General features: G+C 52.8%; 2 protein-coding genes across 3 annotated transcripts in view; one reads left to right on the top strand and one right to left on the bottom strand.

Annotated features, from left to right (window-relative positions):
• RPL38 (ribosomal protein L38) overlaps nucleotides 1-16,567 on the bottom strand; it is a 280,018-nt gene that overhangs the window by 163,729 nt on the left and 99,722 nt on the right. The window lies entirely within an intron of this gene.
• The window catches only part of SLC39A11 (solute carrier family 39 member 11), a 118,888-nt gene that overhangs the window by 70,759 nt on the left and 31,562 nt on the right, over nucleotides 1-16,567 (top strand). For both annotated transcript variants that reach the window (XM_057418567.1, XM_057418566.1), the window contains exon 6: nucleotides 15,753-15,923. In XM_057418567.1, coding sequence (XP_057274550.1) covers nucleotides 15,753-15,923 — 171 coding nt within the window. The remainder of the gene's footprint in view (nucleotides 1-15,752; nucleotides 15,924-16,567) is intronic.

Below are 16,567 nucleotides of genomic sequence, written 5' to 3'. Positions count from 1 at the left end.
AGTTGTGCCCTGCAGGCACTGCGGTGGAGGATGCGCTCTGCAGCAATGCCCCGTGCTGGAAGAGCTTTGGTCTTTGAGGTGGCTTTTCCTGTAAGCCTCTTAATCCTGCCTGAATCAACACAGGCACAGATTTAACAGCATGAGGATGTGGTTTTCCTGCTCTGCTGTTTGCTGTAGGGTCTGCTCGGGTCTCTTGCCTATAAAGATGAAGTTAGCAAGCAAAGAAGGCTGGGTGGGTGTAAGGTTCCTCATCTGAAGTGCTTGGTGGCAGATGAGCAGTGTCTTCATGCCTGCTGGTGCAGGAGGACCTGCTCTTGGGGGGGCTTCTCAGCATCACCCATGGATGCTGGGGAGCAGGGATGCAGGTAGCATCATTGGTACATGCACCGGCTGCTCCGTTCTGTGCTCCTTTTATTTCAGGGTAATTTGTTAATCTATGATGAGGCTTATTAAAGCCTGTTGAGTGACGTGCTGGTTGGGACCCACGCTCTGAAATCAGGTCTATCAGTAAGCGGGGAAGCTGCCGGGAGGCTTTCGGTGCTGCCTGGGCCATTAATCAGGGGAGTCATTTCCCCAATTGAGCTTCGTTAACTCGGTGCAATATTATCAAGGAGCTTTAATTTCCTGGCTACACCTGACAAGCTGTTAAGTCTTTTTAATTCTGCAGCTGTATAAAACGGGCTCCTCAGGGGCTCATTTCCAGCCTCAGCCTGCGGATGCACTGCTGGGCTCGGTGCCATGGGTCACGCCAGTGTGTGCACACGTGTGTGCAAGGGGAGTTAGTCCTCTAGAAGTAACTTTCCTGACACAGCGAGGTAATAGGGCATTAAAACATCTGCTTTAATGGAGCATCTCCGGGGACCTGCGTTGCATCAAACCCATGGCTTGGTGTGCTTGTCCTGTGGCTTGGGGACTGGCTGGAGGCTTGAAATCCTGTCTGAGCCCAGCTCCAGGCTGGAAGGGGGTTAGCACGAGTGAAACTTGGGAGAAACACCACCCTGATGCAGCTGCGTTCAGCAAAGCCTTAAATTCCAAGGTTTATTAAACTGAACTAACAATCAGTATCATTGCCTCTCGGGTGGAGGTTGTTCTGGCCTCATTCAATAAGCACAGTAATTCATTTATTTCCTAGCTGTGGTTCTTTAGTTGAATGGGGATGGGAATCAGTTTTAGTCACCCTGAGGATGTTTTGGAGGAGTGAAATGAAAATCTGGAGCTCTAGCAGTCACTCTGCATTACGACAGCAGTATTAGGTGAGGAGCAATGCCAGGGCACGTAGCATGAAGCGAAGGAAGGCCGTCACCGTTGCTTTGAAGGAAAGGGAATAAACTCCATTAAAAGATAAAACCAGGGCTATTCCCCACATTCAAACTGAAACAAGTGTTTTAAGGATAATGAAGTGTGTAAAAAGCTGTAGCCCAGCTGTGTCTTTGGGCATCGACCGTGGCTTCAAGAGTGGAAAGGTGTTTGTGATGGATGGGCCAGGGCTTGGAGAGTCCCCAGATGGAGCTGGGGAGGGCAGTGAAGTTATCCTCAGCTCCAGTGTGTCTGTTCAGAGCAGCTTGACCACGTTATGGAGACAGATTGGGATCTATTCAGGTAGCAGCCTGGCCGCTTTGGGGTTTTTAACTGGTGCCTGGTGGTGCTTGGGGCGTGCTGGGAGCATCCCAACTCTGCTTCTGCTTTGAGCCACCTCTGAGCAAGCACAAACCTCCTCAGCAAAGCTGCAGCTATTCTCTGGGTGCAGAGGGGGGCACGGGGGGAGCACCATAAACTGCATTTTATCCCCTAAACCATGAAGCTCTTGTGCAGAGTTTTCTGTCTTTGCACCAATGGTTCCGGAGCTGCTCAGAGGTGGCAGAAGTTCGGCAGCGCCCGCTCTTCGGGTGCTCAAAGGCATTTGTGATGCTCAGCCTGTGCTCTGGAAAGCTGGGTGAATGAAGGCTTTGGTCATGTGTGTGATTCGGAGGTGGTGGGTTTGGGGCTGGAGCTCTTGGTGAGGTTTCCTGCACCGCTGCTGCTGGAGGAGGCTTTTTTTCCTTCTGAAGGCAGCAGGTTCTCTCCCTAAGCGCTGCTCGGATGTGATTTGTGCTTTTGATTTCTTTCCCATCTGATTTCAATTGCAACACGTTTTTGTTCCAGTTTGCTGTGTCCTGAGACACGTTCATGTCCGGGCCTCACTTTTATCCTTTTCCACATGGTATATGGCACAGGATGATGGAATATGCCTTTTCACTAAAAATCGATGTTTTACATTCTACCTCCCACCAGGAAGCTTTCCCAGATACTCGTATTGATTGTGCAGATAAAAGCCCTCTTTACACTCTAATTGCTCTTTAAATCGGTGGGGCGGGTGGGTTTACACTCTAGTTGCTTCTTAAACCAGTGTGGTGGTGGGTGCTGGGGGGATGCCATGGGATGGAGCTGGTCCCTGAGCAAAGATGATGAGAAACACACCAAGCAGTGGTCATCTGAAGGGCATGGGTAATGCTTTGAAAGAATCTCTGCTGTTGGCCGGGTTACCTGGAACCGGGAGGTGCTGTGGTGCAGCATCACCTCCTGGGTGGCTCCAGCACTAATGGTACTTTCCATGGTGTTTTCAGTGCATGCCAACAGGCTCCTGAGGGGACAGCTTGGCAGCAGGGATACAGTGTGATGGGAAATGGCAAACAGCTGGTGATGCTCCACAGCACCTTCCCGGGGTCCCTGTACCTGGAAGTGGCACTGGGCCGGTGGGTGCCTGCTCTGTCCCAATCCCTGGGGATACAGGAGGATGGATCCTGCCCATAGCCGTGTGGGATGGTGGTGTTGAGCCATAGAGTGTCTGATGCAGGAAGGAATTAGGTCTTCCCATCCGTGACCCAGGGGCACCGGGATCTGCCCCATTGCTCCCAACACTGGTGACTGTGGGTTCAAGCTGCTGCCTGGGGAACAGTGCTGGGGCCCCCCAGGCCAGGCTGTCTGCAGAGGTGGTGCCCAGGGTTGGAGCAGGAGATGCTGTGTGGCAACAGAGGGATTTTTACATACTGGAAGGAGAAAGCTCTGCGAGGGGCAGAGGTAATGAGGGCTGCGCTCCTGCAGCTCCTGCCTCGCTCCGAGTCCCTGCTGCCTAATAAGACAGAAGCTGTGATTGAAGCTTTGTCAGTGCCTGGAGTTTTCCAATGGCTCTATTTAATATGAACTTTTCAGGATTTAAAGAGAGGGAGCTCCTGCTGGTGCTGTTCCCAAGAAGGGAACATGAACTGCAGAACACCCCCCCCTTCATCTGCCTGCCTCCTTGAACGGGAGAACAGCTTTGAAGCAGCTGCATCCCCTGCCTCCAATCTGCCTGCTGCTGCCTGCTGCATCCCAAATCCACCCAGCGATGCCCAGGGGACTTGGTTGAAATGTGCTTTGTGACTGGGATGCAGGGAGGGGGATGCGAGCATGGGAGATGTGGGAGACCCTCACACAGGCCCAGGCTTGTCCACACACCAGTGATCCCAGTCTGTGTGGCTGCCGGGAGAGCTGCTGGATAAATAACCCCAATTAGGGAATATCTTTCTGCCTTTCACACAGGCACCACTGAAGTGAAATGACTTTTGGTTTCAAGCTGTGCCCGTGTAATGGGTTAGCTGCTTAGACATCCTGTCCATCACATAACGTCCCTCTCGGTGGGCTGTTGTAAATGAGGCTTTATTTCATCCCAATCCAGAGGCGAACAGCGTTCAGCCTGGCTGGGTGGGTTATTGTTGGGCTCGTGGTTGTTTTTCCCTTGCCTTGCTACTCAGCACAGAAATAGGCTGCTCCTGGCTCTGGAGTGGGATCCAGGGAAGCAGTGAAGAGGTGCTGTCCTCCCATTTGGAGGCTGCATAGGGAGTTACTTCATCTGGCTTTGGATGCAGAATAACTGCAGCGTATGAGCAGAGAGCTCAGATTGTGCTTTTCCTCCCTTATTTTCCTCGTAGGCGGTGGAAGCAGGAGGGTTGGTGGGACTGGAACAGCCCCAGCACCCAGAGCAGGAGCCAAGCCTGGCAGCTGCCTGCGAGGGAGGTGTGATGGGAACGTGCTCCCCCAGCATCCCCATTGCCTGGGATGGGCTGGGGTGGGGGGGGACCAAAGGCAGCGGGGCAGGACCCACTGCTGGGTGTGAACCATTGCAGCTGAGGCAGCAGCCGGGTTTGGTACTTGGCATCTTGGGCGCTCCACAAACAAGGCCTTTGTTTTTCCTTTCTAAAGACCTGGCGCTGCCTCATCTGTATTTGTTATAAGCTTAAACTAAGTCTCTATTTTCTAAACTGGGTTATCTGCGAGTCCTAAAGCTCAAGCATATTCACTGCCATCTGTGTGTCTCTACCTAGCAGCAGAGTGCTTGCCCCAGGCCCTACTTTTGCCCTCCCGGTGCGAGCTGAGCGGGTGATGCCCCCCGTGGTACATGCTGCTCAATGAGAACCCTGGCCTCAGGGGCATCTGGAGAGAGGAAGCAAAGCTGAGATTGATTCTCTTCAAAGCCCCGAGATGTATCTGTGGCAGCAGATGGTGCGAACCGCCTTAAAGTCAGTATGAAATAGCACTGAATTCCCAATTACATAGAATGAAAGCAGTGCTTGCTTATTTATTTGTTTTCCTGCCGGTCGTGGCTGTCCTCTTTGTACAGGGGGCTCTGGCCATGGCGTGGTGCTTGCTTGCGAGCAGGTGATGGGATTTCACAGCATCCATAAGCAATGTTCAGCTTTAAAATAAGCAGTAAAGTGTTTGTTAGGCTTTTTCCACCCAGGAGTCCTTCTCCAGTGCGCAGATGGGGCTGTGCCCTGGTATCGCATCCCAGGGAGTGCAGTTAGTAGAGTAACTCTGGGGGGTTTTTGAAGTTGCGTGTTGTTTTCCAAGGGGAGCTCGACAGCATTCCCAAAGCCTGGAGAATGGCTGATTGAGATGAGCTCTTAGGCAGCAGCTCTTCCCTGTGAGGGTGCTGAGGCGCTGGCACAGGGTGCCCAGAGAAGCTGTGGCTGCCCCATCCCTGGCAGTGTTCAAGGCCAGGTTGGACACAGGGGCTTGGAGCAAGCTGCTCTATGGAAGGGGTCCCTGCCCGTGGAAGGAGCCTCATTGCTGGGTGCGAGAGCCCTGTGAAGCATCCATCACTTCCTGCATTTGGTCAGGGTTTTGCTGGTTTGGTTCTGGGGTTGGTCCTTGGGGAAAGCAGGAGTGGCCCCAGGACAGTGCCTCTGTGTTAGACATCGGAGTCCCGCTGTGTGCGGGTCGGAAATGCCTTCAGCTGAAAGCAGGAGTTTGTGGGAGGCTCAGTGCTGCGGCTCTCCATTGAAAAGGCGGATAAGGGATGTGTAAAATAATCCTTTCTTGGAATACTAGCAGAAAAGGTAAGAAATGGGTGTTTTTTCCATGTATGTGTGTGCTGAATTCCCGCGGGAGGAGAGCTTAGCGCCGTTCTGCGGCTGAGTCATCCCACCCCGGGCTGAGAGAGATCGATTGGCTTCGGATTCAAGGGAGAAAAATGGAGCCCAGCTCCTTGACATTGATTCTTGAGAGGTATTTGCTGCCTTCCCCCTGATCCAGGTCTTTGCCCAGCCAAGGGCAGCCTGCAGCACACGGGCTCCTGTGGATCTCCTAAATGTTGAGGGCCAGGAGCATCCTCTCTGCTGCATCCCCAGTGGCTGCAGTGAGGAGCAGCGTGTTTCTGCTCAAGACGTGAGTTTTCATTCCTGAGACAATCATCCCAGATCCATAAATTGGAATTTGTTGAAGGAAAAAAGCCCAGACCCTTGTTGCTGCTGAGGATGAACCCTCCCTTTCGCAAAGTAATGCTGCAGGTTGAGCCCTGGGTTTGCTTTTCTGGTTTTACCCCAAAGACTACCCAAAATAGGAGAATTGAAGTGTTTAGTAGTAGGCCACAAAGTGCTGTCAGACAGAAGGAAAAGCCTGGGATCCTTTCCTTAACGTGGGAAGGCATCTCCTGCTCTTCTGTCCGTTTCCTTCCCTTGCTGCAGCAGCCGCGTTTGAAACCTGCTTTGTTTGCACAGGCACTGCTGTAGGGGTGGAATTAGTTTCTGTGGATCGAGGGGGTAGTTTGTGTGTGCGATACCATCGGGATATCACGCGCCGGAACGGCGAGCGTGGGATGATGGATTGTGCTCCTGGAAGCAGCCTGATGGTGTGGCTTTGCCAGGAGAGCAGGCAGGAATCCAATCTGCTTGTCCCTTTGGGGGGGAGCTGGGATTGATTTTGTACATTGGAGGGTTGAGAACAAAAGAGCACTTTTATTTTCCTCTGAAAGCCATTATTTATTCATTTTACTTTTCAGACTGTGGAAATAGCCCCTTTTCCCTTGTGTTGGGTCTGCCCGTCCGTGGCAGTGACCGATCCAGTGGGATCGCTGCCTTTCCCTCCCTCCGGGCTGTGTCTCGTGGGCGATAAGGATGGGAATCCCAGATGAGTCCCTATTCCAGAGCACATGTGAGGCTGCTGAACAGCAGATTCAGCCTGGGACTGGGAAACTCTCTCTAGGAACTGGCTTGTGAGGAGCTGGTGTGTGCTGGGGAAGCATCGCCGGCTGTGGGTCACTGGTGGGAAGGGCAGGATCTGGTGCATGGCCCATTACAGAGGCTGCAGCTGGGCTCTGCACCCCCAGGTTTAGGTGCTGCTTGGGAATTTCTCCTCACTATATCTGTGGAAGGGGATTAGAACTGGATGAGCTCTAAGGTCCCTTTCAACCCAAACCATCCCATGATCCTGTGATATGCAGGTGTGTGCCAAGTGAGGATGATGCCAGAGCACCCCTGGCCCGGAGGCAGGGTTGGTTGGTTGCAGATGTGGTCCTGATGTGCTGGGATGTTGGTGGGACCTTGCAGTGACAGCGCTGAGCCCGTGGTCACGACCTCTGCACTGGGCTGCCTTGGGGCTGTGGGCCCCATCCTTCCAGTGCAGGAGAGCTGCCTGGTCCCTTAATAGCTCCTCATCAAAATCCGTTTTCTTTCTGAGGTTGTAATGAGATTGTGGTCTGATCTTGTTCTTCCTTCCGAGATTCGCTGCCTCTCCTCTCACTCAGATCAGGAGCTGTCGCCTGCCAAGGATCCGAGAGCCGAACATAGCTCAACCCTCTGAAATGAAATGATTAAATTAACTCGGATGTGTAAGATTCCAGCAGAAAATGATTCAGCAACGCACTTCATCTACTGGGAGCTCTGTAAGGAGATCTTGGAAGTTGGTGTGAATTGGTGTGCTTAAGAGGACCTGGTGCATGTAATTACGCTGAGCATCGCGCTGTCGCTCTCGCCCAAGAAATTAATCTTTAAACATGGCAGACGTGAAGCAGGGAGGGTTCTGGCATTCCTGCTGCCAGGAAGCAGTCTGTGCCGCTCGAGGAGCAGCACCTTGGCCTTGTGGTTACTGCGGCTTCCCACCGTGTGCCTGGCTTGTGTCCCGTCACCTCTGTCGCGGTCGTCGTCCTCCTCATCCTCATGGAAGCGGCTGCCCTGGCATTGATGTTGCTGCCATCAGGGAGCTGGGTGTTTGAGGATGAATCCCTGTGGCTCTGGAGGAATAGGGTGCTGGGTTAATGGATCCAGATGAGATTTCCAGAGGGTTGGTTTGTCTGGGCCAACTCTGGCCAACACGTGCTGTTCCTTCCCTTCATCTCATTCCTCCAGCGCTTTTTCCTTCACATGAAGAGCTGCGTTAAGGATTCGTTTTCCCATACAAAAGTGCCCCCAGATGCACGCTGGCAGCTCTTGGTAATGATGAGAGCTTTCCCAGGGAAATGTCCTGTTACATTCCTGGTGAATCCCAGGAATTACCTGATTTCTTGGGCTGCTGGGGTTAGACGATGGCACGCGGAGGGCTGGAGCAGTGATTTCATGTGTTACTCGATGGATCACTGGAGCAGCAGGGGAGAAGTTCGTGAATTAGGATCAAGGTTTGGGGGGACAACGGTGATGCTTGAAAGTGGGGGAGGCTGAGAAGGGAGCCAAGTGATGCAGGATCAGCAAGGATGCTCTGGGGCAATTGCTGGGGGCGTCACAAGGAGGTACCTTGGGTCCCAAGGGAGCAGCGGGGGAGTGCTGAAGATGTGCTGGGTCTCTTTTCAGGCCAGGTTGTTACTGGTGTGCTGTTTGAGCTGGGCTTTGGGCATCAGGCTCCACTCACTTGGTAGCTGATGCTCTCTTTGGGGACGCACGGGTCAGCCTGGCCCGCTCCAGCGTCCTCCTGGCTCCAAACTTGAGACAGATCCCAGCAATAATCGCGTGTCTGAGAGCAAGTGGTAGTCAGTCATGCTGAATTAAACAACCTTTTATGAAAGCTCCTGTGCACGCTCGGATAAATGAAGGCGCCTAATAGACAGTGAGTCATGACACTCTATTTATCTTCCTTGCTGAAAGCCTGAGCAGATGCAGGGACCTCTTGTATCTGCCAGAAACGTTGGAAACCGAATTTGTTACGTACGGGGGGCTGTGGGGTGAGCTCGTGCCCACAGGCTGGGGCTGCAGTCACCATAGCGTGCAAAGGGGTGGCACGGGTGTCCTGCTTCCCTCCCTGCCACCAGCACCCAGGGGTGGGATCAGTGGCACTGGGCTGTGTGGGGCACCCGGAGCCTCGCCAGTGCTCTTTGAGCAGTAAATAAATTGCTATTTTTAAAAGTAAATCCTTATTTTGACCATAGTTGGGCAAGTCCAAGGAGCTCTTTTTCGGCAGCTTTGTTCTGTGTGTGTGCAGACATTCCAGCAGCTGGATTCCCCCCACTTTGGGGACTCATTCCTTTAAAAAAAGAACCTTTTCCCTTGGTGGTTTTATTTCCAGCTCCGACGTGATCTGTGCTGTCAGAGCTGATCAGAGCTGACGAGTGCAACCCGGGATTCCTGCCTGCTTCCCTTTGCCCAGCTCGGAGCCTGCGGCACTCGCTGCCTCTCCCTGTACCTGTCTGTGGAGGGGATAACAGTTATCCCACCAGAGGTGCTGTGCTTAATTACCTACAGTAATTAAACCTCTTATGGAGGTGGTGGGTAAGAGCAGCGTGCCTGCATGGCAGCAGGGAGCAGATGCTCGCTAGCACCCATCTGCTTTTTAGCATCCCTCGAGGCCCTTTGTTGCTCTCTGGAATTCCTGCCACAGTGGCAAAAGGAGGGATGTGGAGGAGTTTAGGGCCAGGCCGGGTTGGATGGGGCTTGGAGCAAGCTGCTCTAGTGGAAGGTGGCCCTGCCCGTGGCAGGGGTTGGAGCTGGGTGAGCTTTAAGCTCCCATCTCTATGTGTGCAAGGAATAACTTTGGTTGCTTGTCTGCACTATGGGTTGGGCTCTCAGGGGATTAGTGGTTTCAGACTCCAATGGTGCCAGTAATCCTTGAAACGAGCCTTTCAAGAACGGAGAATATGAAGAGAGGTAACGGTGGTGTCCTCAGAAGGCAGAGCTGTTGCTGTACTGCATTACAATGCATGGTTGCTGCCAGGAGTGTGCATGTGTCTGGCTCCACTTCCTGAGGGCTGTTGATTTTGATGCAGTTTTACTGCTGGGGCTTCCTTATGGTCAAAAAATGATGGAAAATGAGAGGCTGGAGAGAAGGGAATGGCGTGTGAAGGGGTGAGCTGGGGAATGGTGCTGCCTGCCCTACTGCAGCCTTCACATGAAGGAGGGATGCTCATCACCGGAGTGGTCCTCCTTCTGCCCAGGTCCCTGACTGATGGCACTGACTGAGCAGCGATGCCTGTGGTGTTCCAGCAAGAGGTGGGGTCCAGAATGGAATTTGCAGACCAGAAGTGCTGCTGGGACCTGTGTGCTGATAGGGATGAAGCCCAGCTGCCACGGAGCGGTTGTTACATCTGCTCAGAGCTAATGGAGCATTGAGGGTTTATGGAGGTGAGCGGAGCAGGGAATGGGCTTGGGTTTGTAGAGTGAAGATGTTCGTAGCATCACGCTTGCAGTGGAGGAGAGCCTTTCTGTCAGGGGCTGGGTTTGACTATTGAGCCTTGGGGAACCTTAGACGTATTTTGAGTAACTTTGATTTATCTCAGGCACGAGGGGGGACAATTTAACATGCAATTATGTTCTGTACCTCGGGACAGGATGGCAGTGACTTGAGTTATTGTTTTCTTTAGCAAATCCTTCCTTCATTCCCTACCCCATCCCCAGCTAAAGGCTCACACCCGGCTTGCTCAGCCTTTTCTTGAGCAGCTATAACGCATAAAGCACGTTTCCAGCTGCACGCAAGCAGGTGCTGGCAGTGAGGAGTGTGCTGAGTGGTGTGGGGCTCCGAGGAGCCCAAGGGAACTTGGCAGCAGCTCTGCTGGAGCCGGGCCGGCCGCTGGCTCTGTGTGTGGCTGCTGCTTCCCTGCTCCATCCCGATGCTCCGCTGTTCCCTGTGGGTGCAGTTATAATGGATATCATAGGAGCAGGTGAGAGATAGAGACATTGCTGAGTGGGGGCTTTAGAAATAAGAGTATTTGATGCTTTCCTTCCTTTGCCTTGTTCCCGTGTGCCTCAACACCAAACAGTATTACAAATAGCCGGCGAGCAGCAGTTCATCATGGATTTTAACAAGTGTTTTGTGCATCCATCTCTGCCTCCCTTCTCCCACACTTTCGAGACGGGAGCTGACAAAGGTTTACAGATGAGGGTGCTAATTCATCCCTTGTCAGTTTAAGCTGAAGGAAAGAATGATGGAGCCCGTAGTAAGGGATTTGTGTTGCTCTGAGAGCCCGGAGGTCCCTCCCTCAGCTGCTTTCAGCTTCATGTCCCTCCTCAGTGAGGCAAAGTCTTGTTGCACGAATTTGATGGGGAAATCAGTGGGGAAAAGATGAAGGAGGGTTTTTGGAGCTTGATTTTTCAAGCATCTGAAGGGAGGATCCAAATTGCCATGAGTGTGTTTGCTCTGGAATGGGGAAAGAAGGAGATGCTGGGGTGCTGCTTGGGAGAAAGTGTGCTCACCACAGGGTACCAGCTCCTACAGTATGCTGAAACTCACCGGTGCCATGGGACTGGGCTGGAGGCGGAGGATTGGAGCCAAATCGAGCCTAAAGTGGCTCTTAGGCCACCTAAAAGGGGTTGCACAGGCTCCTCACACACTTCTCCAACAGGGATTTGAAGAGCCCCAGCCCTGATCAGCAGCCTGGTTGAGCACATTTAATTTCAAGCATTTGAGAGCTGTTGGAGGAGAGGCAGGGCTAAAGCCAGGCCTAAGTGGAGAGAAGGAGACGGGCTCTAAAGCAGATGTGAAAAGCTAGAGAGCTCCATAGGCTTTGGTTTGAATGTGGGAGCTGAAGCAGTGCAGTCATGAGGGTTTCTTTGAGCCCAGGGTAAATAGCATCTTCGTCTGTTTGTGTAGCGCTTGCGAGCGCAGTAAAGCTGAGCTCACGGCTAATGCAAACAGTTTTCATTAAGAAATAATCAGAAATAAAAAGCCATTTCACATGCTGATAAGGAGCCAGTTGGTTTTTATATTTCACCAGCAGTTTAAGCCATACTCAAAGCCATTTATCTTTTTCCAGGGCTGGCTGCAGAGGATATGAAAAATGCAGCAGGCTGCACATATGTAATTAAACTTTTGGCAGAATCTTTGCCCTGCAGCTTTGCTAAGAAATCCAATAATGATAAATGGAGTAGAATGTATGGAGCACGTTCTGTGAACAAGACTTAAAATAATGTATGTGGTGCAGATAATTATTTGCCACATAATTGTCTTGGCAGCCTTCTCGCGAGCACCCTCGTCTGATTGTGTCAGCTATTCTTTAAGAGCCCCCTCCCTTGTTCTCCTCTTATCACCACTCCAATTTGCTATTGAGGCTTTCCTGACTTCCAGCCAAATCCGTGTTTTGCTGTAATTATTGTTTTGTTCCCCTTAGCCTGGGTGAGAGGCAGCGTTTCAGGCTGGGAGCGCTCTGGGTGCTGTGCTTTGTGTGACAGCCGCACGCATCCCCTCCCGTGCCGTGTCCGGTGCTGTGCCGGGATCACCCCTCCACTGTAATTATCCCTCTTTTCCCTGGTTTTTTAATCGTTTCCAGCACCAATTGGCAGTAAACCCCATTGCTTGACCCGTGTGCGCTCTGTAGGCTCGCTGTTAGATGTGGCACTACTGGGAAAATGATGCTGGGGTTGTCTCCCTCCGTTTGGTCTTGCTGCCTTTATCCTCTGCTAATGCACTGATAATGTGTAGGAGAGGCAATTTGGTGTTCAGATTGCCCAGGCACACCACCCGCAGCACTTCCCTGGTAAAAGCTGCAGCTATCCTCTTTATTTCCCACATTTGCAGAGGGCTGTGGCATCTCCCCATCCTTTGTCACCGCTGTCCTTGAAGGTGCTTCAGATCTGCTTGTAGAGTGTCGAATGTGCATCAACAGTTTTGTCAGGAGTAGGAAGCAGACTACTTGTAGGTAAAATATAGTAATAATTAACAAAAAAGGGATCTAATAGAAGTGGTAGGAGTGTGTTGGGGCTGGGTGATACCTTTGTGGGTGGCAGGCTCGTGTTAAGCAATGGAAGTGGTCTGAGCATTGCCTTTTGTTCATGAGAGCCGTGAGATGGATCTTTCCTGGTAATCTGATGATGGGGAGAGGGGGGTAATTTTCATCAGAATGGGGAAAGCTGAAGCTTCCCCTGTTACAGACGTGAGACGAGCGTTGGCCATTGAATCCCTTGCTGTGCTTCTTCACAGAGGATGCTTATGAGCATGGGGGGAGTGTGGATGTACCTGGCTGATGCTCTCAGATATCTGATATCTGCAGGCATGGGTGGCCCCAAAGTGCAGCTGGGCCCCTCTGTGGTGGTTGCAGCTCCTTTCTGGGGCTTTCTCCCATGCTGGTGGCTGTGCATTCAATAGAGCAGGCTTTTTCTCAGCCAAAATTCACCTGCAGGCAGGAGCTGGGGGAGCTGAGATCGAAACCTGGAGCAGGGAGCTGGGAAGGATTTGCTTTGATGGTTAAACACCAGCAAAAGCCTCGCTGTGCCTTGCTGCAGGAGTCCTGGGGTACGGTGCAGACCCAGAGCGAACCCCTCAAACCCAGGGACAAGGGGAATGAGAAGAAAGTACAGCTGGGATGAGGCATGAAAAGCCCAATGAACCATCAGCTCAAAGCACTGGGGGTTAACGTGCAATGAGTGCATTGCGAGTGGTTTGGATGGCTGGGTTGAGCTGGAGCTGGAGCAGCTCTCCCCTTCCTGAAGGCTCCGTGTGTGTCCCGAGGGGACCATGAGCATGGTGCCACCACATGGTCCCCTCCCTGCCACAATCCCTGTGATCCCCTGGGAATGGGGCCTGAGCAATAGCCTAAAGGGAGATAGATGGGAGCTTCACGGGGGTGGCACAAGTGAGCGTCTCTGCGAGCAGAGCAGATGTCGAGGCAGAGTTGTTTTGTTCAGAGCCAGAAAGTCAGGTTTTTGGAAAGGCTGCTGCCATTTGGTCGATCAGTTCTGTCAGTGCCAAGCGGAAAGCGGCTTGGGAGGGGTTGGGTTCTTGGGCTCATTCTGCCTAAACCGTGGGGATACAACTGAGACATCCGGGTTCCCTTTTTACAAGGGCACGTAGTGACAGGGCAAGGGGGAATGGCTTTAAATTGGCAGAGTGAATTCAGATTAGACAGGAGGAAGAAATTGTTCACTGTGGGGTTGGTGAGAATTAAACAGTGATGGAGCACCCTGCCTGGTGTCAGTGCCACTGTTCTCAGCTGGTGCTGCGAGCGATGAGAGCGCGGTGGAGGTGCTGCTGCACTGTCAGCAGCAGCTTTTCTGGCCTGATGGAAGAAAAACCAAATCCCTGATCTCACATCCTGCGTTCCCCCGAAGCCTGCAAAGTGCAGAGCTTCCCCAGACCCCCCAAACCCCCACTTCCAGCACCCATCCTGCATTTGTGCCTCGCATAAACCACTTCAAGAGTTTACGCTTGCGTTGCAATCACTCCTGCTTCTACGGAACACTTGTTGCTCTCTATAAAGGGAGAAGCACTGGTGTTTTGTCACTTGAATGTAAGTGCTCTTCTCAAAATGGTTTACATGGTGTTTTTCCTCCTCCCTGGGAAGCCCTCAATGGCAGAGGGGGATTCCTGCACCTTTCTGCATCCTCACATCACCCTGCGGTGATGGGGCTGCGGCAGCACTGGGTGCAGCCCTGTGGGTCAGCATCAGCTGAGGAAAACTCTGTTTGGGGGACCAGGGGGTGCGTGCCAAGCAATTAAAGTACCGCAGTGGTCTGGCAGAAGGAGGGGATGTCATCTGTAAGTGGCTTTAGCCTTGGCTGCCCCTTTGCCAGCCAAACCACGCCAGCGTTCCTGCAGTGAATTGGACAAGCTGCTCCGCTGCATCTAATTGCCCTTGCTGTTGCTTAAAACCATATTTATCTTTGGCCCCATGGGCTGGGAGGGAGCTCTGCCATCAAATGTGACTGCGTGCTATTGACTGGGCTGGGATTCGGGGACAAAGTGGCTGGCTCCATATGGCTAATGACACTGTTTAGCAGTGCAGCATCTTGCTGTGCGGTGGAAAGCACGAGCGTTGTGATTTGCAGCCCTGGTGACACCGTCCAGGGATGCTCCTGTGCATGGGAGGTGGCAGGAGGTGCCTGCTCCCACTGCTCTCAAGTGGGGTTTTAGTCTTTGAGCTGCTCTTTTGCTACCAAACACTATTAAATTGGTGTGTGTGTGTCGTCTGCATTGCTGAGGACCGTTTTAGGATGCCTTTGGGTGTCCGTGTTTGTGTTGCAGATGGCCAGATGCACTGCTGCTTTCCCAAGGTGACCTCCTGTGTCAATTTGCATGAGCCCTCTTATCCCAAGGTTCTTAATTGGTGCTGAAACACATGCTGTGTGGTGTGTGATGTGATGGCCAGGTACCATCCTGCCTCCAAATAGCAGGGGAAGCAATTTGAATTCCATCAGAACAGCTTTGGATGGCTCCTTACACTGTGTCTGTGAACAAAACCAGGGAGAGCGTGGCTCAAGGGACAGCAGGGAGAATTCTGTAAATCCAAGGGGAGAGAATTATATTGTCTAAATGTCAAGTCTTTAATACTGAGCCATAGCTGTGCGGGGTGGAGGAATCTGTGCTCCTCGTCTTGGCATCCCTTCACCTTTTCATGCTGGAGGTCTCAGTGTGCGTGGGCTTTATTATGGTGCTGCCTGGTGCTGGTTCACAGCCCTAATTGGGCCTGAGGTTGTAGTGGCATGGTTTTAGATAACTGATTGCAGTGAAGCTGATGGTAATGGTCCTGCTGGGAGCAGAGGTCTGGGAGAGCCTGGAGTTACCTGGTGATGTCTTAGCAAATGGCAGTGGCAAATCTTTTGGTGGCAGAACAGTCACTAAATACAGCTCAATGCACTTGTTTTGTGACTGGGGTGAGTGTTAATGGGGCTTTCCTGTACCGGTGATGGCAATGGAACTGCAGACCTGCAAAGTTTGGGGGGGGGGGGGGGGGGGGGAGCAATGGACTTTCCATGGGTCCCTGCTGCTCATCATCCTCACCAGCCATCATCCCCAGTGCTTGTCCCCACCACACTGGGACTTTGAAGGGGTGGGTGATGCTGGGGAGCCATTTGGGTCCCCAGGGGAGGAAGAGGAGGCAGAAGATGAGCTTGTGCTTTGACTCAGAGACTCCCTAGCCCATGGACTCTGCAGTTTGCCTGGGGGGAAACCTCTACCCTGGAACATAGGGAGCGACACATGCACCTTCAGCCCTGCTCTGGTCAGTGTTAGTCCTTCTCCCTGCTCTTTCCCTCTGGGAGGGGAGGCGGGAGGTGCCCCGCTCTGTCCCCCTCTCTTCTCACCTGTCTGTCTTTCTGTCCCTGCAGACAAAGGTGAGAACGGGGAGCCCTACCAGAGGAGGAAGGGTGCAGGGGCCACCCTGCCGGACCCCCCCCCAGCGTTCCCTGTGGCCAGGGATGGGGTCCCCACGGCCAGCAGCAGCAGCTGGAGGCGGATTATGCTCATGATCCTCGCTATCACCATCCACAACATCCCAGGTAGGTCCTGCCCCTCCGGCCCTGCTCACGGGCAGCCCCTTCCCGAGGCCATCCCAGGAGGGTCACACACGGCTGCTGCCACCTTCTATCCCTTCTTCTGTCCCTTGCTGCTCGCAGATGGGTGCGAGATCCCCACATGGGTGCCTGGTGCCTTGTGATGCGATCTCTCGCATCAGGTCTTGCTCTTTGGTACGGCTGAACCGTGTCAGGTCTTGGCAGCCAAACCCCTCGCGGAGAGAGGGATTGGGAGGGACCTGGAACATCTGCAGCCTCGCTCGCTGTTGCCAGCCTGTCGTGGGGACACGCTAAAAGGGGAAGGGTTTTGCACTAAGGGAGCAGTAATTGGATTTCATCCTTCAAACGCAGTGTCAGGGAGCCAGGTGCTGTGTGCACCTCGGTGCCTTGGGCTCTTGTCTGAGGATTCCCGTCATTCAGCAAGGAAACAGAGGAGGTTCTGTAGAGGAGTGAACCAAGTGTCACCTGTAGCAATAGGTTAATGGGAACACGGCCCTGGCTGCTGCGGAGGCGTTGCTCTAACCTTTCGTTGCTTGTCCAAGAGCACAAAGCCTCCCTTGGACAGTTACAGAGGCTCAGGAATTCTCTCTTGCATCTTAAAGGTCACAATATTAAAGCTTAATAACAAG

Source organism: Pezoporus wallicus, unplaced genomic scaffold (assembly GCF_028554395.1).
Source record: "Pezoporus wallicus isolate ANWC-B61680 ecotype Strahan unplaced genomic scaffold, APGP_CSIRO_Pwel_v1 contig_3710, whole genome shotgun sequence".
In the NCBI taxonomy this organism is placed as follows: Eukaryota; Metazoa; Chordata; class Aves; order Psittaciformes; family Psittacidae; genus Pezoporus; species Pezoporus wallicus.
This window is presented reverse-complemented; position numbering and strand designations above follow the sequence as displayed.